General features: G+C 37.9%; 1 protein-coding gene across 2 annotated transcripts in view; it reads right to left on the reverse strand.

Annotated features, from left to right (window-relative positions):
- Positions 1-695: 695 nt before the first annotated feature.
- Positions 696-27,380, reverse strand: part of DMXL2 (Dmx like 2) — a 47,601-nt gene continuing 20,916 nt past the window's right edge. The window contains exons 15-44 of one of the 2 annotated variants that reach the window (XM_033070975.1): positions 26,984-27,101; positions 26,119-26,238; positions 25,429-25,656; positions 23,023-24,696; positions 22,616-22,726; positions 21,705-21,874; positions 21,050-21,147; positions 20,723-20,888; positions 19,558-19,822; positions 17,834-18,921; positions 16,560-16,751; positions 15,771-15,847; positions 15,362-15,492; positions 14,500-14,748; positions 12,783-12,964; positions 12,344-12,474; positions 11,775-11,860; positions 11,338-11,539; positions 10,029-10,146; positions 9,187-9,249; positions 8,707-8,793; positions 8,506-8,627; positions 7,728-7,866; positions 7,259-7,319; positions 7,055-7,182; positions 5,380-5,457; positions 4,695-4,786; positions 4,098-4,150; positions 3,277-3,494; positions 696-2,162 (exon numbers count right to left, since the gene is read on the reverse strand). In XM_033070975.1, coding sequence (XP_032926866.1) covers positions 1,953-2,162; positions 3,277-3,494; positions 4,098-4,150; positions 4,695-4,786; positions 5,380-5,457; positions 7,055-7,182; positions 7,259-7,319; positions 7,728-7,866; positions 8,506-8,627; positions 8,707-8,793; positions 9,187-9,249; positions 10,029-10,146; positions 11,338-11,539; positions 11,775-11,860; positions 12,344-12,474; positions 12,783-12,964; positions 14,500-14,748; positions 15,362-15,492; positions 15,771-15,847; positions 16,560-16,751; positions 17,834-18,921; positions 19,558-19,822; positions 20,723-20,888; positions 21,050-21,147; positions 21,705-21,874; positions 22,616-22,726; positions 23,023-24,696; positions 25,429-25,656; positions 26,119-26,238; positions 26,984-27,101 — 6,657 coding nt within the window. In that variant the 3' untranslated portion in view covers positions 696-1,952. The remainder of the gene's footprint in view (positions 2,163-3,276; positions 3,495-4,097; positions 4,151-4,694; positions 4,787-5,379; positions 5,458-7,054; positions 7,183-7,258; positions 7,320-7,727; positions 7,867-8,505; positions 8,628-8,706; positions 8,794-9,186; positions 9,250-10,028; positions 10,147-11,337; positions 11,540-11,774; positions 11,861-12,343; positions 12,475-12,782; positions 12,965-14,499; positions 14,749-15,361; positions 15,493-15,770; positions 15,848-16,559; positions 16,752-17,833; positions 18,922-19,557; positions 19,823-20,722; positions 20,889-21,049; positions 21,148-21,704; positions 21,875-22,615; positions 22,727-23,022; positions 24,697-25,428; positions 25,657-26,118; positions 26,239-26,983; positions 27,102-27,380) is intronic. The other variant, XM_033070976.1, reaches the window with a different exon arrangement.

Raw genomic sequence — 27,380 nt, forward strand, 5'->3', positions numbered from 1 at the left:
GTGACACAGGGATGACTGGGCTCTTCTCAGGATGCTTGCTGTTATCACTAAGGCCTTGCATGCTAAGGAGAGAGATGCAGAAGGGAACAAAAATCATAATAAATACTTTGAACTAGCATATACATCAATACTCACAGACTAAAAATGCTATCTCTACCTGTATAAATATCGTGACACTTCATGCTCCAGAGCTGTAGTTCTGTGGGCTGCTTCTGACTTTTGTGGGGGATGTGGGGGTTTTGCTTGGTAGTTTTTTCCATGTTTGTTTGATTATGGTGTTGTTCCAAAAATTGGATTGTGGTACTAATAAAGCAAACATTTTCAGCTAAAATACCCCCCAAGTCAGCAATATACTTGGGCAAACACAATTCCAAGTCAGATGTGATATTTTCTAGAAAATGCACCTATCTCAAAGCATTGTAAATTTTTGCATAACATTGTTGAAACACTTGGATCAACCTCTTGGAGAAGGAAGGCCAGGAAATTCTACCTCTTTTCTTCTTGCAGCTGTGGAACTTAATTTTGTTAACCTTGTACTTCTCAAGAACAGCTGTAAAGAAAATGTAAACAGCTAATCTTTTTTATTTCAGTACAGTCTGAGGTCAAGTTAAAGCTAACTCAGGAAGTATCCAGTCAACGTACTGGAGATTTAGATAAATCTGTTTAAATATAAGGAAGAGTTCTAGAATGGGCTGTTCCATGAAATAAAAGTAATTTATTTAACTTACAAAGGGAAAACTAAACAGTGACATTTACCCTTCCTTCTTTTCATACATCTCCTACTTCACAAGCTTCAATTTAAAATCACCTTTGGAGAAAGGTGCTTTTTATTCTAGTATATCTTACAATACAGCACAGACATCAAAATTTCATTGGAGGAATAAGACAATTTGTTAACATTTAAATACACAGACATCCATTCCAGTCCTTGAAGAACATGTTTTTTGTTTACAACAGAAAAATACATCTGACAACAGTAGCTAGTTATATTACAAGCAAACAATATTGAACTCTGCATAGTTTATACAATATACTCTGGTAATAATTTCATTACCAGTTTTATCCACTATTTACTAGCTGGCCACATAAAGCCTGACATTCATCTGAAATGTGGCATTATATGTTCCATTGGTATTCTCTTAACAGCTTCATTTAATGAAGTATTTTCTGGACAAATTATTTTCAAAACTAAAAGCTGACTAGAATGCTGGATGTCTTCACTACAAACATTTAGTGCTTACAATACATTCCTAAAGTAAAGGCAGGTGTCCAATAGAAAACATAGCTCAGAAAGAAAGGAAAATACTGTGCAAATTAAACCCCATCGCATTTAAAAATGTATTGATGTGCAAGTTACAGTATCAACTGTGCAATAATACTAACTGGGAAAAAAACCTCAGCATAAAATGATACATCTCTCACAGTACGTCCTTGATTGCACATGTTCCACGGCGTTTGCATCCATTACACTTTCTGCAGAAATCAAATACACTGAGTACCCTTAATTAAAACTAAACTATTTTACAATGAGAAGTTGTATACATGCTTCATTTAGTGGGAAAAATTGGAATAAAAATAATCAGAACCATGTCAGAAATGCTTCCTGACTTGTAGAGCCACAGTGCTTGTGAAGTGACTGACAACTGTCAGGATCTTTACAGCACTCACAAAATGCAGCTTGTGGGTTACTGAGCAGTAACCCCCCCACGACCAACAACACTGGGTTGAATTCCTTGCTTTTACAATCCAGTGCATGCATTTCCACCCCAGTGATCCTTATGGGCATATTCAAAATATACCTGTTGTAAAAGTGTTGGTTTTCTCCCCAAAACATTTAATGCTGCGGTAACTGCTTTGAAAGGAAACACAATGTTTTCTTTCCACAGTGGGTATCACTGTGTTTTTAGCTACTTATAGGGACATAACAGAAACCAGGATTAGCTCACAGAACACTACAGAATGTCAAAAATGCCTGAAGGTACACTGAAAGCATTGGGAAGAACCCTCATTTTCAGAGTGCCATCTGCTCCACAGGAGAAGATACGATTGCCTTGCACAGTCTCAATCTGGGTGACGCCAGCACCAATATTTCTGAAAAGGGATTGCTTAGCATGTTCATTTTTAAATGAATGAATTAAATTGTAGCCAGTCAGTCTCCACACCTGTATCAAAAGAACGACAAAAGGAGATTAATATTAAAGGATTTGTATTTTCCTCCCTATTGTTTCAGATTCTTGGCTGTTCTAAACTCTATTCAGCAAAGATAAAGGATATTTTTTTGTTGCCTCATTGCAACAATTCCTACAAGTCCAAGAGTCTTGAGAGGCTCCTGATGCAGTGTAAGGCTGCCTTACTGTGGACCAGCTGGGTATTGGGCAGGGTGAAGCTTCCCTGTGTTACCTGATCAGAGTGCTCCTCCCAGCTTTTTTGAAAGCTGCAGAAATGGACAGGTTGCACTTTCATTCCAGATGACTACTGGCAGCTTTGCAGCAGCTGGAAATGCTTTCCTGCTAAGGAATGCTGCAGAGAGTAAGCTGCACAATTAATAAGCATGCAGAGTGGTAGGAAGCACAGCTGCCTGTTGTGTCCTAAGTAGCAGGAGCCTCATCAAGGCCAGGCCATGAAAGCCCCTCTTAAGCAGTCCTCCAGCTAAAAGGAAAGAAACTATTCACCTTCTCTTTACCATATTGTATTTCCTTCCTTTAGTATTCAGGTAAAATGCCCCTTAAAACAGGGACTGTATTTCTGGTTTGAGGTTTGTTTTGGGTTTTTTTTGGCTGGGTTTTAGTTTTTGGTTTTGGGTTTGTTTTTTTCTTTTTCATGCTGGTGATGTTTCTTGCTACTCTGACCTCTCAGTACCTATCTGGGGCTACAGCATCAGGAGAAAAAAAATAGAATTTGGTGATACAGAAACTTTACACAATGTTGAAGTTGCTGAGTGCCCCCTGTGTTACAAAGAATGTCCAACAGTAAAGCCAGAATATTTTTAAGTGAGAGAAAAACAAAGGCAGGATTTCAGAACTGGGCACTTTGCTTTATCCACTTAAAATCAGTCTCACAACCTTAAAAAGACTATTCTTTAGTGGACATCAAAACCTACTTGCTTTAGAAGTCTATCAGTGTATTTCAGTTTACATTATAAATGTAAAGCAAGCAGGCTGTACATTCAAATGTAGGTTTGGTGTTTGTTTTTGTGTTGTTACTGGCTATTTCCATATGACAATACACTGCTTCAGCCAAACACCCTCTCCAGAGCCCAGCTCCTCCATCCCTTACCTTCATGTTGCCTTCAGCCGAGCCGGTAACAAAATAGTCCTCGGAAGGATCCAGTGCAAGGGCCTTCACAGCTGACTCGTGTGCTTGGAAGGTGAAAAGGATTTGCCTCTGTCTGATGTCAAAGATGCAGATATATCCCTTCCTACCTCCAGAAATAAGCAGTTGATGCTTGGGTGCATACTGAAGTACTGTGGCACCGTGGTCATGACAAGTGAAGGCTGAAGAAGAAGGATGTCAAAATTTAATAGATTTGAAACTGTAAGTAGCTCTCAATCTTTAAATACATTTCTTCTATAAATTGCTACCTGAATATTTTCTAACTTTGCAGACATATTCCTTCCTATGGAATAGTGCTCTCATAAGAGATACCTAGATCTAATGCACAAGAAAGCATGATACGCAGTCCAAGTTACTTTAGAATACAGGGTCATACCTGAATTTTAAATTTGAGAAAATATAAAATTCACCACATGAAGTTCAGGTAAATTCCTGATTTAAAAGAAGTATAACTGATCTTGAGCAACCTGCTCTAATGAAAGGTGTGCCTGCCTGTGGCAAGGGCAGTGTAAAGAGATGATTTTTAAGGTCCCTTCCAACCCAAACCATTCTATAATGTTCTTTCTTCATACTTTTCCATATAGAGAAGATTGACATCCTGCTAGAGCACATGCAGAAGCAGTCTGGTGCATGTATTAGTGTGCAACACAAACTCAGACCTGCTCCCCTTGCCTACAGGTTTTCCCCTTGCCCCAAATGCACACACAAGCTGTATTTCCTTAGTCAGTAAGAAGCAGAGGTTTAATTTTCACCACAGCACTTACCATGTATGAGACTGTTACCAGATGAAACCAAGGTGTCCCAGAGGCACACATTTCTGAGGGAGAAAAAACCAAAATCATTATGGCCCATTGCCAAGTGATTCATGGGGTGACATGACTCCAAAAGTGTTCACATTTTATGTCAGTCTAGAAGGCAGAATTGAACACTCTGTAGTCATTGGAGAGCATTTGCAAAGAACTCTGAGTCTTAATTATTTTCTTTGCTCTTTTATGCTTCTCAAGGGCACTGTATCTTCTACCCTTAAAACGTGTACTGATCAAAGGTTGTGTCAAATAACTATTGCAGTTATTTTTTTCAGAGAAAAAGATTATCCTGCCTTGCTGAACAGATTTCTACCCCCAGCAACAGCATCATGTCAAAGTAGTTACATTTGTATTGACTACTCCTCACACAAACTAAACTTGGAAACAAGCAATTGAAGAAATGATATTCCTAGAAATTATCCTGCAACTTCAAACTATAACAAAACTTAAAACAATGAGCCTGAAAATGTCAGCCACACCTTAATGCCCAAGAACTTGGCAAGCTAAGGGAGATGAATAAGCAGCTTTGAAATTCTTCAGTTTCTTTAAACGCACCTGTTATCATTGGATTGTCCTGATGTAGCAACTAGACTTGAAGAGGTTATAAATGCAAAGTCACTTGTGGTTTTACTGTGGCACTGCCAACTCTATTAAAAACAAAACAAACAGAAAAGTGCAATCTTACCAGTTGTTATTTGCATCAAAAGTATCTACTGGCAGTCTGATGTCAGTGACAGCAAAACACAAAGAATCTTTGAAACAAAGCTTAAAAACTGGCAGTTTGGAACTGAGAATGGAACACTGGATTAAAATCCAGTATAAAATGAAAATATGCTACAGTAAGTGACAAAGAACAAATCCACAATATAGTGCATGAAAACGACCTGAGTTTTAAATTAAGCATGGTCTTCATGTTAAAGAACAGTAAAAGGTATTGGAGAGTGCATTTTTATGAAGTTTTGGGGTTATAAAGTCATTAGTTGTGGCTCTGATATTTAATATAAATAAGGGTAATATTGAAGAAGCATTTGTAATTACACTGTAGCTTATGGTTATTGTGCAATTGGTTTTCCAAAGATGTATCACTGAAACTCTGCAGTTGTTTTGGTGAATTGTGCCAATTAAAAGACAGCAAAATCAAATATGTCTCATTAAAATCATATGCTCTGGGCCTGTCTCAACTTTCAAAGCCTTTGCTTTCCTCTACGATAATAACAATAAAAAAATTCTGTTTACTTACCAGGTAGGGCTTAGGATTTGAGGTGGTTTGGTTTACTTGCCAAATACTTAGAAAACCTTCACCATCAGCAACACCACACTGCAAGGAACAAACTGCATTTATTAGTGTGACATGGTGGTTACTGGATGCTTCATGACAGTAAACTGCTGACTTCAGGGAAAAACCCACCTGAACCACCAAACCTTCGCCTGCAAATTGAATATCAATAACAATGATCATCAGGTAAAAAAAAAAAACAACTAGTTTAGAAGCCAAGTGACTTCAGTGCTGATTGTTTGATAATTATTTAATGATTGATGCCCTCCTGCCTGCTCAATTCTTTTCTGGAAATGCAGAAAGTGTGGAAGCTTATCTTTCAAATCCTAATGTTAGATGCTAAAGCTAACAAAGTAACTTCATTACTCCATGACTCTACTTGAAATGCTTAAAAAATTAAGATGCATGACAGCGTGCCATAAAAGCAAGATAAGAACAATTGTGGAAAGATTGTAGTCATGAATGGTAAAATGATTGAGCTATATTTATTAACCAAAATGAATAACATTTAATACTGTATATTCTATGCAGCATATTCTGTAAGTATTTTACAAAATAATTTTTTAAATATTTAGAAATATTTTTTATATTTTCTCTTTTTAGTTGAGTTTCATGAGTCCTGCCTGAATGACCTTCATGTGAAGCACAGCAACAAGAAGTACATCTTAATTTCTGACTTAGGATTGCTTCCCACATAATGGTAAGATTGCAATATCTCAAAGCACAATCAAAACACAATTTAAAATAAGTTTAAATGACATTCTATGCCACCTGAAAATACATATGCTTAGAGATACTTTGTATTTCCAGCTATTTCACCTTTCCTGTTTTATAGACATGACAGTCATGCCCAAACACCTTTAATTAACTTTTTATAGCTTTTAACTATAATACAGTTAAATATTTTGTCAGTAAAAATGCAGACAAGACCTGTTAAAATAATGGAGTGGGCAACATGAAAAACTGAACAGGTGGCTATTCCTCCCAGTTTCTTTCTTTCTCCACTCTTTTCTCTGCATCTCATCTCCCTCATAGAGTCACTTCTGGCCAAAGCATGTCTTTTGTACTCTTTCTGCTCTCCACTCTAGTGGAGTACACTCACAGCCTTCAACTAATGGGCTGAATTATCCCTGACCTCCAGGTTCTTCTAGGTAATGCACTCAGTGAAAACTTTATCTTGGCCAAAATGCAAAGTGGGAGGCACTTCTTGAAGACCTGTGCCTGTACTCATTGACAGCTGGACTTGACAATCCTGGGTGGTCTTTTCCAGCCTTAATGATTCTATTAATGATACAAATGTGCATCTATAAAATAAGGAATTTCTGTACTTAAAAGGAATTAATAAAAAAAGGTCATAACATGGGAACACAGATTTCTGAAGAGGGAGAACAAGTAGTGTGAAAATGTGACAAATAGGATATGAGGATAGCAGTGTGGACCTGAGAGAAGAGAAATGAGAATAAAGGTCAGGGTTTATTACAAAGCTCCCACATGCAGCCAAAATGCATGACACAATATCATTGTCCTACAGCATCCTAACAGTTCTGGATGGCAGCAGTTAAAACTGCTTTAGAGGTCACAGCAAATGTTTCCTTATGAATAAAAACTCCAACTCCCACAAAACCTTACATGTACTTACCTTATTTCCCTGGGCATTGAAATACATCCTTGTCACCCTGGCATTCCCAGCCTGCTGGAAGCACACCAGCTGCTGTGGCCTTGTCCACTCAAACATTCGGACACTTCCATCCTGTGCTCCTGTAAGATCTAAGATTAAAAGATGATCATTAATAGTACAGTATTTTGTAGAAAATAATCAATTCCATACTAGTGATTCACTTACAATACTGATGGACTGGATGTGAAGCCATTCTCTTGACGTTATTCAAATTTCTTTTAATCAGCTTTATATGAAACAAAGAAAAATTAAAATAATTTTGAAAAAAGACAAACACACTATTCAGTTTTGTTTATACTATTACATGGTGAGTGTCCCCTAGTTAAAAAAAAATCTATTAAGCTAACATTATTTGAATGGTCCTACATCAAAGTTCCCATAAGAAAGAAAACCACCCAGATTGTCCCATTATTTTCTCACTATATATATATAACATATATCACAATAATTCTGTGCCACGGTATATAAGATAATGCTTAGTTTGGCCTTTTCTTCGGCCAGGTCTTGGTCACTGTTGGCCTGTTATTTCAATACTGGATTGACAGTATGATGACTAATGCACTCTAGGTCTCCCTACTAAATAACAGACAATAAACAGCCTGCTCTCCTGAGCTGCACACACAGAAGCACTCACCACACCAGCTCCAGTGCTGGTTTGCCCAGAGCCTAGCCAGGGCATGGATGGAGATGGCTGGATCTGACTCACTCCAAATGATGGTGCAGTTGAAGGAGCCAGCGTTGTGGTAGAACCACGGAAATCAACGTCATCGGAACTGTAAAAGAACAGCTCTGCTTTAAACAAATGCTTCTTTGCTCCTAATGATCTTTGCTGATTTGTCAAGAGCCTAATGGCAGTGGGTAGAGGAAGTGACAATAATGATACTATAAATTGGTAATTCCTGCACTTATGCAGTACAAGTTCTTTCCACATGCTCCAAATCTATCCATGTTTAATCTCAAGAGATGATCCCAATATAAGGACATAAGCTCCCTTGAAAAGAATATTGTTGGGCTGTTCCTGACCTGTGTGTGCAGTGTGCAGGGAGCTGGTACAGAGGAGTGCTGGGTGCAGCTGATGCATTCACAGCTCTCAGCATAGGAGAGGACAGAACAACCAGCATCAGCTACCACTGCTGCCCTCACACTGCACTGATGCAAGGGAACTGCAGGGTGCCCAAGGTAGTGCTTTCTTCATTATGCACCACATGGGATTTGACTTTGTGCAGTGCACACATGCCTAAAGACAGTAATTATTCTCTTGCTTTCCCTCACTTGCAAAGCAACTTGAAACCTACTGAAGAACAGTAATTAACGTTTTCATATGCTCCATTTGTGCTTACATAGGTAATATAGATGCAGCCTCACAGAAAATCAATACTCTTATTAATATAACCACAAAGAAACAATCCTACCTTTTAGACTCTCTGTCATATTCTTCCCCAATCCATATAAATGACTGAGCAGCCAGCAGAGCTGAAATATCAAGTTCTTGAACATCATGTGTAGATGCCAAAACAATTTCATTGCTGTTTGCCTATGCAGCACAAATACAAAATTTATACTAACTATAATTAAGATCTTTTATTACAATTTTTGTAGTATTTGAGGCTTACCTTGTTAACTGCAAATGCCATTATCATATCTGATTCTTTGTGAATGATTTTTGCTTTTCCTCCAGGGTATCCAAGATCTGCTTCAACCTACAAAACATTCATAAAAAACTTCAATTAGCATGAAAATCCATTTTGTAGCGGTACATTCAGAGTGCAAAGATCGATACAAAATTCATGCAAGAAAAGTTCAGTGGCCTTAGCATTGTTTCAGTAGCTAAACTTTAGACTTCTCATAGTCTTTGGTGTTCTAGAAGCCAAAAGTGATATTTGAGTGTAAGAAACATGAAGTTGTGTGTGCAACACTATTTACAAGGTGTTCACTCATCCCAATTATCAGGACATCCGAAGTTAGTTCATGATTAAAAGCCTGTCACACAGACTACGCAGAACACACAGCTTCTGTTAGACACATTAGAAAAGAAAAGCCAGTTCCACAGAACTTTTAAGAATGTGCTAGAGGTTTGGGAGAAGGGATACTACCTTGTTTTTGTGATCTTCTGCTACGCAGTTTTGTTTGACCTGCTCCACACGATCTTCTACAGACTACATAACATCACACAGTCACAAACACAAAACACATGCACAAACAAATATAAAAAAAGAATGAAACATTCCAAACTAGATTTTAAAGGCCACTCTGTCAGTAAATGATGACAAATGTATTTTTAACTTTTTATAAAAGCACAGAAACTAAGACAGGAATCTAAACAAACTCACTTAAAATGTAATGCCTCCTAGATGAACACAAAATGTATGATATAGTAAATAAATGGAGGAGTAATACACACACAAACTCCATACTTACAGGAATTTTAAAAGATATTAAATCATATACTTATTTACCATGATATTTATGTGTTGGCTTCAATTTTCAGTTAGAACATAGCAGTTGTAACCGGTACAATTTGTAAAGCCCCATATTATATATTACTATATAATATTACTTTTATATGTATATATTACTCATGCATATATACATATACACAAATGAATAGCACATTTAAATTTCTTTTCCAGTATGACACACCAAAAAAAAGGAACATTCAAATTTCTTTGCTTATTACTGTTATTGTAAATGTTCTGTTTATTAGGATAATTGTATTCAAATAAATAAAGGTGAGATATGTTTAAAAATATTTGGTCCATTTGATATCCCAATCAACAACATGACAGTCATGTTGATTTTGAAAAAAAATCCAAACATTGTTAAATGAGAGAAACTGAAATGTCAATGAAAAATGAGAAGAAAAATTAAATACTGAGGAGACCGAGGAACAGTTATAATTGAGCTGTTTTTTAAAAAAGTTACATCCTTTGTTTACCTCACTCTGCTTTCTTTTCTTTGTGAATATATATCTAATGAATGTCTCCTGAAGAAGTTCTTGCTTCACAAGAAAATGCCAGAGCCTTTTTGCTGGAAGAGCTGAATAATCCTTTGATCTGGATAAAGCAGAAGAAGGAAAGAAATACAGAGTATCCTGAGTTGGAAAGGACCCACAAGGATCACTGAAGTCTAACTCAAGTCTCAAAATGTCAGGGTGTGCCTGAGAGTGTTGACCAAACACTTCTGAAACTCTTCTGGTGGTGCTGTGCCCACTTCCCCAGGGAGCCTATTCATTGCCCAACCACTTTCTGGGTGAAAGGCAGTTAGAACCTTTAGAAAGAGCTTTTTCCAATTGCACATCTAAACCTCCACTGACACAGCTTCAGGCCATTCCCCTGTGTCCTGTCACTGTCCCCCAGAGATCAGTGCCTCCCCCTCCTCTTCCCCTCAGGAGGAGGCTGTACCTGCAGGGAGGTGTCCCCTCAGTCTCCTCCAGACCAAGTACCCTCAGCTGCTCCTCACCCAGACCCTTCACCATCTTCACTGCCCTCCTTTGGGTGCTCTCTAATAGTTTGATATCTTTGTTATGTTGTGGCACCCAAAACTGCCCCAGCACTGGAGGTGAGGCCACCCCAGAGCAGAGCAGAGCAGAGCAGGGCAGAGCAGGGCAGAGCATCTCAAGAAATCCCCTTTCTTGCCTGGCTGGCCATTCAGGGCCTGGTGCTCCCCAGGACACACCTGGCCCTCCCAGGGCACTGCTGACTCATTTTGCACTGTTGATTTAGTCGTAGTTTAATATATGGAGAAAAGCAACCTATTTTTGAGTCAAAAACACAGTTCACTATCTGCATTTACAGACACCTCCAGGCATGACACTGTCTAAACACAGGAGGATTAGCCTTAAAAGGACCTTAGTACAACTCCTCCTCCCCCAGACATCTGCATGTATTATATAACTCTTCAGTGGCTGGGAAAGGGTGAGAGACAACTGCTACTGAAGGAATAGTGAAACAGGTTGGATAGCTTGTTCTAGCAGCTGCCACTGTCAATTCCTAGAACCTCTGCTCTTTCCTCATTTCCCTTTCTTGTTGCAGCTGTGAAAGGTACAGCAAAGTGAGTAAAGGCTGCTGCAGGAGACAGGCAGCTGCATAAGAATTAACAAAGGGATGTGAGAAAATGGTTTCTGTAGAACACTGGTTACTAGACCAAAGAGTTAGACAACCTTTGTTTGGCTGTTTAACATGAGGAAATACTCTTTAGAATTTCTGTGATTGAATAATGTGTTTTTGTTAGGGAAAAATACTTACTTGAATGGTGTGTTTTCAGGTTCTATCATTGCTTTATTGCGGAGAATAGCTGGTCCTGCCCCTACACCAAGGTCACTGGGGTAAGTATTGATGTAGTTTGGAGGTGGGCCTTCAAATTGGTCCATTCTATCTTGAAGAATTTGTTCCCAGTGTTCTAAATTTTTTATTACAGCAATGCCCAATGGAGATGTTACAGGCAGGTCTAAACAGAAATATTAATAAAGTCAGGCTCAGAGAAAAGAAATTAAGTTACAGTGAATATAAAACCCCCATAATAACTAACCATCAAAAAAAATCTTGAAAGGAAATGTACATGTTGGCAAATGTAATAAATAAAACATTTAATTACTTGAATTTTAAAGTCAGAATTAAAATGTGAAATCTGACAGAAAGCCCCATATGCAGAAAAATAAAATGTAAAGCAGAATTTAGCATACCGGTGAATTCCAGACCAGCAATGGGAAAGAAGTTCTTAATGTTGTGCAGAACTAATTTTACCATTGTCAGATGTAGAAGAGCCCAGCTGTATAAAAAGAATAGATTTAGTTATGTTAAAAAACCATTAAGTTATCTACAGAGTATTTTTCTTCTTCAAGAAAATACACAGGTTAGAAAAACACTGTAGAAAGGTTCTATTTAACCTGCACCTCATTCAAAAACTACATGCTTGAATCAGCAGTCTAAACCATTATTCTAGAGCTGGCATTGTGGCACCTTGAGTCTTAAAAATGAAATTGGTGTTTCTCAGTTGTTTTCCCCTCCCCAAGAAACTGCAAACCACAAAACTTTAACTTCCTTATCCCTTTTTTCTGGCAAGTAAATGGGGAACCTGTGATGAAAATGTGTAATTTCCGTAATCCCATTGCCACAGACAAGTCTGCCCACAGTACTAAAATTGCTTGACTTATGTTGGATGGTGTAGAAGATCCATATTTTTTTAAAAAATTTGGAAGCAAAGATGAGAATATGACATAATTATTCTAAAATAGTGATAATTTCTGCTGACCTGTAAGAATTGGCATCTGTGTGTTCCTGGATCTGCACATCGGAGAGGAAAGCGTCGTCCTCTTCCTCATCACTGTGAATGCTTTCATCAGAGTCGTATATAACACCACTGTCTGATAAAGGGAGAAAGGGCTGCAATGCAAAGCAAAAGTTTGTATCAAAACAATATTCTCATCTCTTCTCTGACTTCACTTATGACTCTCACAGAGTTTAAATGACAGCAATTTAACCTAAGTCAATGTCCCTAAAAATATAAGTAATTAGCGATGGGGAGAAGCGTTAATCACTATTACTGACAAGAGGCAGGCTTAGAAAGTGAAGTAACACTTCACTGTAGGCTGTTTATCTTTTATTATGAGGATAATATTCTGTATCTTACTAGAGTGCTCAAAATTTCACTTTATTTTTGTCCTTTAAAACGGAGTGGAATTTTCAATTACCTTTGCCATAAAATAGTCCCACATGCTGAGTTCTGGAGGAATAAACTTTTCTTTGTAAGAGGGTCTTTCTGCAGGTACAGGTGGTGGTACATTGCTGTCTTTTACTGGTCTGCCTGGCACCAGCATTCTCATGTTAAACCGACGACGGTGTTTGTCCATTTCTTCTGATGGAAGAGGAGGTGCTAAATTCAGGTAATTAAAAAAGCTCATATTAGTATTGCATCATTAAAATGTCTGTATTTTATAGCTGAAGCAACTAACACCACTGTTTTTGGTACTAATTTCTACTGATTTAGAATTAAAGCCAGCCTAAATAAAGTAAGTGTAATCACAAAAAAGTTTCATTATGATAAATTCAGTAACTTTGGATGTATTATCAAAAATACATTTTACTTTACATTTATGTACTGGATTAAGTTCTCAGGAGATGTAGCTTTTAAAAGTCTTTTGGCTGAAAAACTTCTCAAGAAAGAAATAAAGAAACTCAGAAACTTTGTTGAGAAATAAAGTAATATGTAAAATATCACTAAACAGTATGTTGCACAATTAGCAGTTACTCAAATATAAACCAGGGAATTCTTAGGATAGTAAAGAAAATTTGAATAGAAGACAGGTTTTTTGACAACTGAAGTCTACTTTAAAGTGTTGGGATTTAAAATGCCTTAATAGTAACAAAATAGTAATGTGGAATTTTTTTTCAAAGTGTTACTGGCCAGGCAACATTGAAGATCACACTTACTTTATTACAAGGGAGCTAGGTATTTAAAAACTATTCTGTTTGTCAAAAAAGCCACTACCAACACTCATCTACACTGCAAGTCTTTACAAACCTTCGTTACCATCCTCTGAAACATCAGAAGCTGTAGCAGCTTGAAGGTTAAAGGAAAACAGAATACATCTCAAATGAACATGACTTACAGAAGTTTTTCATACTATCACCTTACTTTCATACTATAACTAGCCTAAATGAGTTTAAGTTATTCCATGAATGACAAATACCTGTTGTGCACACTTATAATGATGCAATGCCTTATTACTGTTTGGTTTCATATTCTGGAGAGGGAATGTCTAATTCTTGCATACGTTTCAAGCCCACTGGTGATTTAAAAGCCTGTGTGATTTTTGGTATTGCTGAAGTTTATCAGAAATTATTGTATCTGTCTTTGTCATCAGAGTCTGAATTCAATCTCCACTTTCGCTTTTTCTCATGCAGCATATTAACACTTGCTCATCTGTCTTTGTAAAAATCCTGGGTTTAGCTGCAGCTTACATATGCATGAGCTTTTTTGCTGCCAGATGAAGTTGGTATTTCTTCTCTGTGGTCTTGTGCTATGTGAAATCCTACCTTGCAATAGAAACTGATTTCACAAATATTGTTTCCTAATACCCATAGGTAGTAACACTGATTTATATAACCTGGGGTTTTTTCCCTAAAAATAACAGCTGAAAGTCCTGAAAAATGTTATAAGTAAGCACCTAATAGTACTGTTTATTACTATAATAACTACACAGTTTTTATGGCAAATTCAAAATGTGCTGGGTGCCATTGCAAAGGACAACTGCAATGCTATTATTTGTTTCAGGTTTTTAGTTCATGCAACTGCTTCCTTGCCAGTAGTTTCTTAAATTCTGCTTTAAAAGGAAGGAAGGTTCTCCTGCTAGGTTAGTAAGAGGAATAAATGCACAGCATGAGTGAGACCTTTGGAGAGCAGAGTACCTGGGATGTTTTCAGACTGCCTGCGGGGTTTCACGAGCAGCTTGACCCCCCCTCCAAAGACAGCAGCCCACATGCGGCTGTTGAGCGGGTGCGCCGCCAGCCGGAACAGCTCGTTACACGAGTTGGTGGCCAGGGCGTGGATCAGGAGACTCAGGTACACAGCTACAACAGCTTCACATAGCAGGATGTTCAACTTTGGCTGGTCTTCATCCTGAGCAGAACTTAACAGGTTGATAAGTGAACTCACACCTGCAAAGAGGAAAAATTTTGGGATTAAATGAGTAGGAGGACGAATGGACAAAAAGAAAATGTTTTACTTCTATGCTCTATGGTAAACACTAGTAGCCACATGATGCCTTTATTCAGATGAAACATGCTATTAACAGTTTTCTTAAAATCATGAAAATCAAAATTGTAAAAAGCCTTCTTGGGTCTGGGACTTTTGCACTACACTTCTCTGCAAATATTATGGGCAGTTCAGTGTGCCTATGAAATTCCTGCACCATCTCCACAGTTTATGCTCATACATCAAAATTAGCTGCTTTCATAGCTGTAACAAGTACAGCATACATGTACAGTACTGTGGAGACAATAGAGGTAGCATTGCTAGGGGGTTAGGCAGACTGGAGGAAAACATTTTGGGGTGACAAATTGTCATTAAGCTTATCCTGAAGATCATGGTCTCTTCTTCAAGCAAGATGTTTGCCATGTACAAAGTTTATTTTTATTTATCTTGCTACGCGAAAAAGTGAAAGGCTGTTACGATTATCTACTATTTCAGCCCCCCATACAGGACAATGAAATAATTCTGCCAAGTGGAGCTGGTCCAGTGGAGCTAAAAGTAACCTGATTTTATTCTCACCAGGCCACTGAGCAGGAGATGAGTTTGGAGTTGCGTGCTCTTCAATGCTTTCTGTCCTCAGTCTGCGGCGATCACTCAGAAGCAGTCCTTGATAAACCATCCCAGTAAACTGATTTGCTTCTGTTTGACTGCTACATACAAATAAATTTTTTTCTGATGAGAAAATGAGTATCCCAGGTGAGAGTGACATCATATTTTCTTACTGTTTATTGAAAAACCTGAATGGTTGGTGTTATGTTATCCATGTAAAATCAATTTGGCATATCAAAATTAGCAATGTTTAATGTGCACAAGTATCTTTATCCATACACAAGCATTTAATCCCTTTTTAAAGGATCCCTTTTTAAGTCACATGCAGGAAGAATTTCCATTTAGGACACACACAAATTTAGGACAATGAAAACTTTACCTGTAGCTGTGGCTGTCACATAGTGCTTGATAAATGGATGCAGAAAGTGAAGCTGCTAAAGAATGAAGTGTGTACACCTGAAATAAAGAGAACCAATAAGTTATATGTTTTATATAAAAGGTGAGTGAAATACATTTATTTCTAAAGGGTATTGGAAATGTGTTCTGCAGGACTGTCCTAGTTTTAAATCAGGTGCAAGAAATAGTAACTGAATGTTACTTTAAGTTTACAGTACAGTGCTTAGAAAATCACAACTGTTTATTCAAGATAACTTGATGGCAGTCAACACCTTCTAATGTTACGTCAAGATAATTAATTTGATTCTAATACAGAACAACAACACTAAATGAGCATGCTGAAACAGTGATTAAGCATGTGCTGTTATGACAATTAATTTGATGGAATGGTTCCTGGAAGCTGTATAACAGTGCAGTTCAGTGTAGTAATAGCTACTCAATATATGTAAAATACAAAAATTTGTGCAGTCATGATATAATAGTTTTATATAAAAACTATTTTTTTACCTCAGTTCTGTACTTAAAAATTCCATTAGTCTCCAGGAGTAACAAAATAACTGGTTCTGCCTCACAATGCAACAAAAACAGCCCAGCTCTTAAAAAGCAGAAATGCAAGGATTTCTTGGAAAGTTTCTTGGAAAGTGTGAAGAAAATTGTACTATCTAACTGTTATACAAGTACTTCTTAAACTCACCCTGTGCTCATTCCTGTCTGTTCCTAATATCTTTCTATTTCATCAAGCATTTGGCCTTAGATTAAAGCTCTGAATTACCTTGACATCTTCAATATTAGGATGTGGTGGCGATTTCATCTGCACAATAGTGTAAAGTATATCATGGATGTGGTTGTTTAAGTAGAGCACAGGATTGGCTATCACAGTTTTTGTGGATGCTATGCTTGCAGAAAGCAGTGGTAGTGTTGTGGGTAGTGGCAGTGGAGACTGAAGTTGCTTTACAGTAGTTTCCTGTTTAAAAGAAAAGATTGTATTTAAGATAACTGCTTTGAAAAAAATTAAAAATAGAAATAATTTTACACCTTAAATATATTTCCAAGGGTATTTATTCTCTCCCACTGCTGTCTACTCAGTACAGACAAGATTTTACTGTCAAAAGTGAGTTATTATTTACTATAATAACAAGCTTCAGACCTGATAGCCAGTTTTGCTGGAGCACATTTTGATTTCATGCAGGAAGAATATTTTCATGTAGTTCATTAGGAAGCGTGGACATTGTTTGTTAAGAAACACTAACTAAAAATGTACTTGCAGTAGCACAAGTTGATATAATAGTCACTGGCCTGAGTTTAGTAACAAAGCCAAATTTGTACTCATCTGAGTTTCTCAAGGGAAAACAAACAGAAAAATCTTTAATGTACATTTTAAGCCAAGTACCACCAAAGCAGCTGTCTGTTGCCCCTATTTGAAATAGGAGAAGTCTAGGACTAGAGCATGTTAAAAGACTTGCCCAGTATGCTGTAGCAGTACAGCAGCAGTAGTACTGTATCTACAGTAATTAATATTTGCTGTAAAACATGTCTTTTGGTATGAAATATAGAAAGTGCCATAACAGAGTAAAGAGAGTAGTACCCTGTCCGACTTTATATTTTAGCCTTGAAGCTTAGACCCTCATTCCTTGTAGCTCCTTTGCATGAACTGCAGAGGTCTAGGAATGAGATTTTGTTTTATTTCAGTAACTGTGAATTCAATTTATCATATAGGTACCTAGAAATTGTGACCAAAATTATGTCATAGTAACTCATACAATGCTGCAGCTACAATATAAACCAGCAACATTTAGATTCCATAATCATAAGTAGCCTGATCCTCAGTGTCACATAGCAGATTCTTCAGAACCAAACAATCCATATTGGAAAAAGCAGCACACTTTAATAGCAAATTCTTTCTCCAAGAATATTAAAATTATAATGACCATTAGGCTTGCAGAACATTAGCAGAATCTATCTAGGCACAAATTCATGCATTTGACATAACTGACAAGCTAGAACTGTTTACATTCATCACTAGAAAAATAATTAAATTTGCTTTACCTGCTGTGACTCCTGCAGCAAGAACTTCAGCTCCATCCTTACAGATGCTAAACCTCCACCTTGTGCCCCATGAAGACTACAGTAACTGAGAAAAACTCTGAGAAGAGCTTGGTTCTTCTGCAGCCACCACTTGCGTCTCTCAGCATGTTCCCGCTTTGCCTGTAACCTCCTCCTTTCGATCTGGTGCCGTTCGTATGAGCCAATGTCTGGCTTGTCCATGATATCTTCGGGGTCAAGCAGATCCCCATTTACTTTGGTGTATGTTTTATAGTAGTCTTTGTCCCCTGCATCGTGGTTGCATATTTCATGCATAGCAGCAATCTCTTTTTCCAGCCAGTTGTACAGCTGAAATCTGAGCTTTCCTCCATCCACTTCATAACCTGTAGCCAAAGTCCTCAGTTCAGTCATAAGGATTTTCAAACAGGCTCTGAACTTCAGTTGCTCAGCAATAACATCAACCTCAGTGTCTCCTGCCTCAGAAACCTCCCCATGTGGTGTTTGAGCCATGCTGGTGTCTGAGGTTCTCTCATCTTCACTCTTAGAATCAGACTTTTTCATCATTATCCCAACATCCTTGTCTTCTTCATCTGACCCATTTTTGTCTTCACCCCAATCAAGAGTAAGGGGCTCATCATCAAATTTTACTGCTGGTTGACTCCAGTCAAATTGTGCTGAAGATTCAACAGTGCCCTCCAAAGCAAAGGAAGTTGAAATGGGTTTTGACCAGTCTATATCACCACTTCCAACACCATCCTGTAGGGATTTGGAATCTGAAACATCAGCCTGGATTGAAGGACTGGATGAATCTTTTTCTCCAGCTACAGTAGACTTTTTTCTTATTTTTGGAATTTTGGAAAGGACTTCAAGGGCTAGGACAGGGCAGCCCACTTTAAAATGAGCATTAGCAGTAGTGAAGAATAATTTTCTTTCTATGAGATTAATTTTATCAACAAAGCTTTTCTCAGTTTTTAGACCTAAGGTGGCCAGAGTTCCTTCTGGTGAGCTGAAATATCTTCGGATGAGCAAAGGGTGGGTCCGAAGATAGTTGTAAAAACTGAACACCACAGGATTGCAGGATTTCACGATAACTGAGGAATTAAACAGACATGACATCCATTGAAAATCCCTTTTAGATGGTATTAGTCTGTTTTGCAGTTATTTCCTGCATTAGAGATTTATCAAAACACACAAAGATAATTTTGGATCTAATTACCAAAATAAAATGAAATAATTACTTATTCCCCACAAAAAGGTATGAACTGGATGAGTAGAAAGATACAAATTCTATCATTTGCCTTGCAGTTACATTGCACTCAGCTAAAAGGCAGCTGAGATGATCATCCAGGCAGAGATTTCCCCAAGGAAATTCCTATAGGGAATATGAAACCTATGTAGCCAGCTAACATTACATAGCCACTTAACATTAATATTGAAGAGATGGGATGGGAAATCCTGCTACAATACTGCTAATTTCCAGAGCAAGAATAAGAATTTAAGTCCATTGGAAAAAAGACCAACCAGCATTTATTACTAGAGGAGTATTGTATGGAAGTGTCAAAGACAGCTCTGCTGAACTTAGCTGACAGCAGGAACTAAGTTTGGTATTAGACGGTTGAACCCTTGGAAAGAATTGAAAACATATATTTATATTGTTTTAAAGCATTTCTCCCACTCTTCTTTTTCTTAGTAAGTCTGCCATATCAGATTAATATTTTTTCCCTTACCTGGGTTTTCATCATCATCTTTGGGTGTTTGTTCCAATAATGTATCCAGTGCTCGTGTGTAATCTTTCATTATCCAGTATGCAATGCTTCTCAGAAATGGATCAGAATGCAATTTAGTGCAGCTGAATCCAGTTCCATCCTTCTGGCACCCCAAAATCTTTTCATAGAGGATGGAGGTGTATGTGACAGAGGTTTCAAACTCTGATTCATACAAACGAGCAATGACCATGGCCAACTGGATGTCTTCCATTTTCTCAAGGCACACCTATGATAAGCAGCGGGGAAAAGGGTGTTTTATGAGGGAAAGGGAGTTCTAGAAAATAAAGTGAATAGCACTGTATTCTCTTATCTGTTCTTTGAAGTATAAATTAATCTTCGGGTCAAAAATGTGGCAAATTACATATATCCAAGTAACATTTTCTTCTGTTTGGAAAGAGGTGTACTTTTCCGTGTTTTAGGGATTTTAATATGCATAGCAGTACATAGCATTAAAAATTAATATGGCAGAAGATAAAGATGTCTATTTTTATTCTATGTAGTAGTATAATTGCACCCTCCAACTTTCATGTTATTACATCACTGATAAGGTATTTTTCACACCATCTCATGCAGAATTACATCTCTGAGGAAAATGCATTCTCAAGTGAAGACTGTAAATAAATAGGCAGGTATTCTCGCCTGAGAGATACTGCTTAGCTTATGATCCTTCTCATAGCTCCTATGTCCCTTGTGGCAAGCAGCATCACAGCTCCACTAAAAAGGGATCCCAGACCTGCTTCAGAAAAGAACTCTTGACTTCTTTTTTTCCCCTAATCTTGCACCAATAGGTGATGCAGAATAGCTGGGAGCTGAACAGAGTGCTACAACTTATCTGTGCAGTTCAAACAAAGTTTTGCCAGAAGGGTCACAACTGGTACTCCCAAGAGTGCTTCCACTGAGGAATGTGGTGTACCTGAACAGTTATTCTGGCCTTCAGCTTCCCAGTTGCTTTTCACAGTAGTGTGGAGGTAAATGGTATGTCTGCAGGGCACAAAGGGGTCCTGTGTGGACATACCATCCCATTTGTGCTTCCACAATTTGTGAAAACTTCATCAGAGAACAGCTCATAAGGATGCAGTACATAGTCTAATTAGAAACTGAAACTTAATTTCTCAAAAGCGGATACCTCTATAGCATCTTTTAGTGAACCTGCTAGCAAGAAAAATGCAGCTGACTGCTCAAAACGTTGTTTTCCCAACAAAGCAAAAGCATTTTTTAAAGCAGCTTTACGCCATCGGTCTTCATTGAAGTTGTGGCTGAAAAAGGCAGTCATCTTTTCATCATGCTGGGACCTGCATAAAGAAATGCAATGTATAGAGCTATTTATTATGTACCTTAGCATACTATCACTTGAACAACATTACTTGAAATTAAACTCTACTCTTGAATGAGTTCTGCTTTGCATTCCTGGTTCAATTAAGATTGAATCAAACTTCAAGTTAGCAGAACTCACCTAAACAGACCCCACACCACTGCCTTTTTCTTCATAGCAAGGTAAAAAAGTGCAGCATCTAAGGCATCATTGTTCCTCTGGAATGAAGCTTTTGCAACCTGTAGTGAACAAAGCCTACTGTTATCAATGAAACTATAAAAGCTGCTTTTAGCTAAATAACCTGTGTGCTTTGTCACAGAGGATGGCCAGTAGACTGTATTATCTCTACAAAGCAGCAAAGTAATTTATTTCTGTGAGAATGTTTTATTCCTATGTAACAGAGCTTTACACTGTAAATGTTTTTAGGAGTCATTAAAACAGCGCTATTGCAGATAGCAACCCCTCTCAAGCACAGTGGGATTAGGAATGTGCAAATAAAGACATTTTCTTTAAAACTGTTACAGTAACTCATACCATTAGGTGAAATTCCTTTGGCAATCCATTACTTAAAAATACTTAAGGTAATAACAGTATTCCTTGAATGAACACTAGGTTTTATATAGGACTCTAATGTAATTGGATTTGATTTGGAGTACTAGGATAATTGTTTTGCTCCTGCATTCTTTGATTAAACTGTAACATTTAAAAATGTGTTTGACATTAGAAGACTTGGGAATTTAGTACAGTAGGCACATCTCACAGCACAGAGCTAGCATCTGTAACCAGGAACAAGTACCTTCTCGATGCACCTTCGCAGAGTGTTGATATTCCTGACCCACCAACCAATGCCCATAGCTCTCAGGTCAGACCACTGTGGGTCTCCCTTCTGGATAGCAGGAATCATATTGATCAACTCCTCCTCAGCCTCAGAATGGAAAGCCCATGCAAAATGGCAAGTTGACAGGCCTAAACAGTAACATAAACCAATATAATTCAGAAGACTAAGAGTTGCTAATAAGCAAATGGAATATGTCAGGGATGCAAAGTGGAGTCTCCAGCCCAAGAACTGGGTACATCTGAGAGACACCGACTCCCTCAAAAGGAAGTGGAGCTGTTAAAGGAACAGCTGAAATATCTTTTTGCTTGTTGGGATCTTCTCTAATCTGTACTTCATCACTTTCCAGTACCCCATTAATAAATATACAAGAATTGTGTGTTGAAGGACTGGAGAAAAAATATTCTGTTATCACAGAAGCAGACCCATTTTGGGCCAGAAATCTTTCTCTCTGCTCTTTAGGTGGTAACTTCTTTTCTTTTCAGTATTTGACAACACCGTTTACTCAGATTGAGCAAAAAAAACCCCACCTGCTGTGATGAAAATAATAAAATGTTCTTTAAGATAAACCCATGCTTATGTAAGGAAATGTCTTAATTCTTCCAGCAGAAATAATGAATTACATATACAATCTGTGTTTTATCTGGTTGGGGAATTTATTAATGTCATAAACTGGATAGGCCACAATCTTCTACTCTACAGCTACAATTTTTTTGCTATTTACATTGCATGTAGGGAAGCCTACACCAAGCCTTTCCAAGATAATGGCCTTAATGAAATAGAAAATGAATACACAGATAATAGAAAGATGACATTAGAAATCAAAGGTAACCAGACCCAGTGAGTAAGCCATCCCTCCCTGTGAGGGTTACCTTGGTGCAGCAGTTGGACACGGTACAGGGGAGGCAGGGATGTCAGCAGGCAGGTGTGCAAGCGCATGGCCAGCAGGTACCGGAGGCCGCATTCATCCAAGGTATCTCTTCCTGTGCCATATAAAACACACTTTTGAACATGCAGCTGACTGCAATAGACATGTATACAAGTTATCATAGCAATGTGTGAGTAATGTGTGCTTCTGAGGCTGCTGAGAACCTGAACTACAAGCTAATGATTAAGTAGGAACTACAAGTAGATACTTACATCTGTTTTTCTTTCCTCCTGTATCTAACCTAAATAAGTGATGCTAGCTTTCAGCTGTTACCCCAAAATACCCAAGGACTAGCATTACCTTTGCTGAGAAGAACAAGAATATCAATTCGATAATATGTCAGTTACTAACCTGAGTAATTCTTATCTCTGTTCTCATCTAGTTCAGTGCTTGTCGTGGCCACAGTGTCTGCCAAAGCTACAAGGAACATCTGCTCCAGTCGAGTGAGGCCTGGCAGACTTGAGTGCATCAGGTGGCTTGAAAGGACACTGGCGTGTTCTCGGCCAAAGTAAGTTGGCCCATACTGTGACAGATTAATAACTTTGGATTTACTCTCCCTCTTTTCAGGCTCAAAATCTATAAAGTCTTCGGTTGTAACAGGTTGAATCTGGAACAGATCCGAGTACTGATCCTCTGTTTTTCTCTTGGCATGGTCTTCAGAGCCCTGAGGTATTTTAGAAGTTTCTTCAGCAACGTAAGTGGCATCCTGATCTGCAGCAAGCAGTGCATACAGGGGTAGTGGGGGAATGGAGTCTATCTCTGTGTAGTCTCGGGTACCATCTTTGCCAGCAGTAATGGTATCCTTGGCAGTACTGCCACTCACACTGATGGTGCGAGAGAGATGGCGTTTGGGACCTTCTCCAGCTTCTGTGTCTTTGACTATTGCAACTTCTCCGGCAATGCATTTAACTAAATGCGACAGAATGGCTTTGGCTCGGCGAACTTTACCCAGGTCCATCAGTTCCAGTAACTGGGTTGGATGATACTGGGGTAGAGTAGGTGAAAGAACATGAGCAGCTTCAAAGAGGCCCCCATCCTGAATCACAGTTGGAGTGCCAAAAACATCATCTACAATACCTGCCCCATCAATTACACTGGTCTTCTTCACTACTGCGCTTGTTTTTAATGGATCTTGTGTTGTTGAGTCTTCAGAAGTAAAAACATCGCTTTCTCCATTGCCAAACTTGACAGCGTGTTTCCACTGGGCATAAACGTGCATCTCACAGTCCATTCCCACCACCAGTATTCCATCTCTCACCCAGGACAGAGACACAGGCAGGGAAGGAGTGCCATCCACAGATGAAACCAAATCAATGGACCTCAGCAACACCCACTTTGACTTCACACCTTGCTTTATGCTCCCTCCTAGTGGCAGGGTGATGACAGCTACTCCCTCTTTGCTGCTGGTTTGATCTGTTACAATCCCTGAAAGCCTTCCATACATGAAGATGTTGGCACCCACTCCCACTGTCAGTATATGTGAACCATCTTCTTTGGAAACCCAGTCCAAATGCACCAAATGCTTGATGCTGGGCACCAGGTATTTGTCTTTATTCAAAAAAGCATCTGACTTACTGTAAACAAATAAATTACTATCCACACTGACCCTTGAGTCAAGTACACTTCCAACCTTAACTAAATCATCCAGATGAATTGTCTGTTCCAAAACCCACTCTGATCCTCCAGTAGACTCACATTCAAGTATACAAACATGCATGGAAAATTCTTTGGAAACAAACCCATTATGCTGTATGGGTTGTTTGTATGCTACTGCAAGACGTCCTGTGTAAGAACAGCTAACAGCAACTGGCCTTCCTACTATGCTCACTGTACTGCTGTTGTCTTCCCCTTCATCGTTCATTAAAGGCCATTTTCTCCAGTGGTAAATCTCCTTCTCTTCAGCTTTGCTGTTCAGGTCTGTCTCTACAGTGCATCTCCAGAACCTCACCCTGTTGTCTGAACAGGATGTTACAATCAAATAAGGTGCGAGGCAGACAGGGTATATTGATGAGGAACTCAAGTGACCTGAAGACAGAACAAACATACTTACTTTTAGTAATTGATAGTAGAATGCCTTTATGATTAAGGCAGACATAACACTGTCTACCTACTGCTATAGAACTTTACAAGCTGGTGTTATTTTTTTAATTTGGATTTGGATAAGGGCAAATAATATCAGAGCTGGTAAAAGTCTTGCAGCTTGAACATTACCTATCATCTGCATTTCCAATCACTATTCAAAAAAGATAAACTGTAACTGAAATAATTCAGGGAAGGGTCTTAGAACAATGAGAAGAATACAAAACCTTAATCAGATGAGATTAAGGAAGTTAAGATTAGGTTCATAGAGCCTACAAAAAGGAAACCTAAGAGAGGAAGGGAAAAAAATAACAACAGGAGAAACAGAAAGACAAACAGAAGGAGGTGCAAGTGCATCAGGTAAAAAACTCACTATATACCAAACACAGGAATTCTGACACATGAGCAAGTGGGTATAAATTTTTCATTAATAGATTATGAATAAAAGTTACATTTCCAACTATTAGAGCAGCAAGTTTTGGGAACAGCTTTCCTGTGGGGACTTGATACATTTGCAGAAGAGTAACATGATATGGACATGATGATTTGAAAGCACTTTTTCAGTCCTGTGTTTCCTGAATCAGTAAATCAGAATCTTACAGGCTGAGGAGATATAATTCTATAAACTAGGATATAAAACAGTGGAACCAACTGTATAGAAAAAATTGTTAAAGTTACCTGCTGAAGGAGTTGCTCTTACTACTTCCACACCAACAGGAAGATCCAGGGGCTGGCTGTACACAAGTCTGGAGCTCAGAATGAGTTTACTAGCAGTCTGAAGGTTAGCAATGGATGAAGATCGTGGTAAGGGACTTATGCCAGGTGATACATCTGGAGAAGAATCCACAGTCTTCTGCTCAGGTACACTAAGCTTATTATCTGCTGAAGATGCTTCAGTTGATTTTGCTATATAAAAAAACATGCCAGCAGTGTTAAAAATTGTTTGGAAGGACAAGGCATGAATATGTGATAATCAAATTAATTTGTTTTTACAAGAGCTCAAATTGCACACAAAATAATTATGTGATGTGTGCTGGCCGTGTCAGTTTTATTGCATGCTGTGACTATTCATTTAAGACATCCATTACATTCTGAAATACTGATAGTTTGAAATAAAGAAGCCACTTCTTAAGTACATTACTCACCCCATCAGCACATTTTTATATTTTCATTAGTACAGAATACAACCAATATTTGTAAGGAATTTTACTGCTTCTATTACACTGATATATTATTCTGAAGATTCTTGATTTTTAGGCTTCTGCTTGGCAAAGGTGACACAATTTGTTTTATAATAAACCACCAAAGTTTGTTTTATCTCAAGTAATATGATAGAAATGTCCCTCTCTAAGAAAATCACTCACTCACCTAAACAGGCTTGCACAGATTTGAGATGAAGATGCCACATTTGAAGAACAGAACAGCCACTACTATCTTTTTCAATTACTACCAGGTAGAACTTCTCTGAGAAAGGTGGTGGACGATACCCTGTAATTTACATATTATATACATAATATATAAACATATATATTCATATAGGATCATGACATTTATATTCAACTCAAATAATCTTTTGATAGCAAAAGATTCTCTAAAAACTATCAACAATAATAATCCCAATTCATTTTGAAATAAATTGTTAGATTATAAAACAAAATATTGAAACAGTACCATTAGTAGCATGCGTTGACATTTTGACTGCTCATGACAACAGCAGAATTACAAAATAGATACTGACTTACAATCTGAGTATTAATGGCAAATCTTTTAGATATTTGCCTTCCCATTCAGTTTGAACTGCTTTGCCAGATTATAAAAACTCTTCTACCTGCCTGCTTTCTTCCTTTTCCTTTTGAAGTTTCAAGTCTACTACCAAACTTCCCAATGACTTTCCACTGCATTAACTTGAAAACCAGATATATTGACATAATCATCTGCAACTACCCATTGATGCAGAAAATGTGCTTCTGTTCTGTCCACATTTTTATATACAACGTAAGCCCTTTGAAAAATGTACTTTGTCATATAAGTTGTTTCACTCTAAACAATTAGAATGTCTTTGTTTAACATCATTTAGCAACAATTCCCACAAGCAATACATACATACATACAGCCATTTCACTGAATTTTACAGATTCTCACTTAAAAGTAAACTACCAGCTAGAATTAAGTATTCCTGAAGAACATTTTTTGGTACCAATTTAATTAATATTAGTTATAGTTTATGCTATACCTTGTGATGGCTGGAAAAATATTTCAGTTTCCTTCCCTTCCACATCTTCCTTATGTGGTTTGTATCCCAAAATGAAGTCTTCTTGGAAGACATGAAGCAATTGAGTGTTTGAGCCACACTGAAACATTGAGCAATTGTTATGCTTCCACAACAGTACAACAAAATTGGGTATTAATGCAATTATTTCCTCTGTGCAATCTAGCTACCAATGAGGAACACTTTCTTTTAAAAAGATTAAAATTATCATCAGAAAACCCAAATATTTTCCTTTCATATTAAGAACAGCATGTTCTAGAACTCATCATTTGTATACTGAAATAATTTCACCATGGTCTGCCAGGATAGACAGCTTCTGTAATAACACTTTAGCTGCAGCTATTGACAGATGAGTTAGTAT

This window comes from Catharus ustulatus, chromosome 12 (assembly GCF_009819885.2).
Source record: "Catharus ustulatus isolate bCatUst1 chromosome 12, bCatUst1.pri.v2, whole genome shotgun sequence".
In the NCBI taxonomy this organism is placed as follows: domain Eukaryota; kingdom Metazoa; phylum Chordata; class Aves; order Passeriformes; family Turdidae; genus Catharus; species Catharus ustulatus.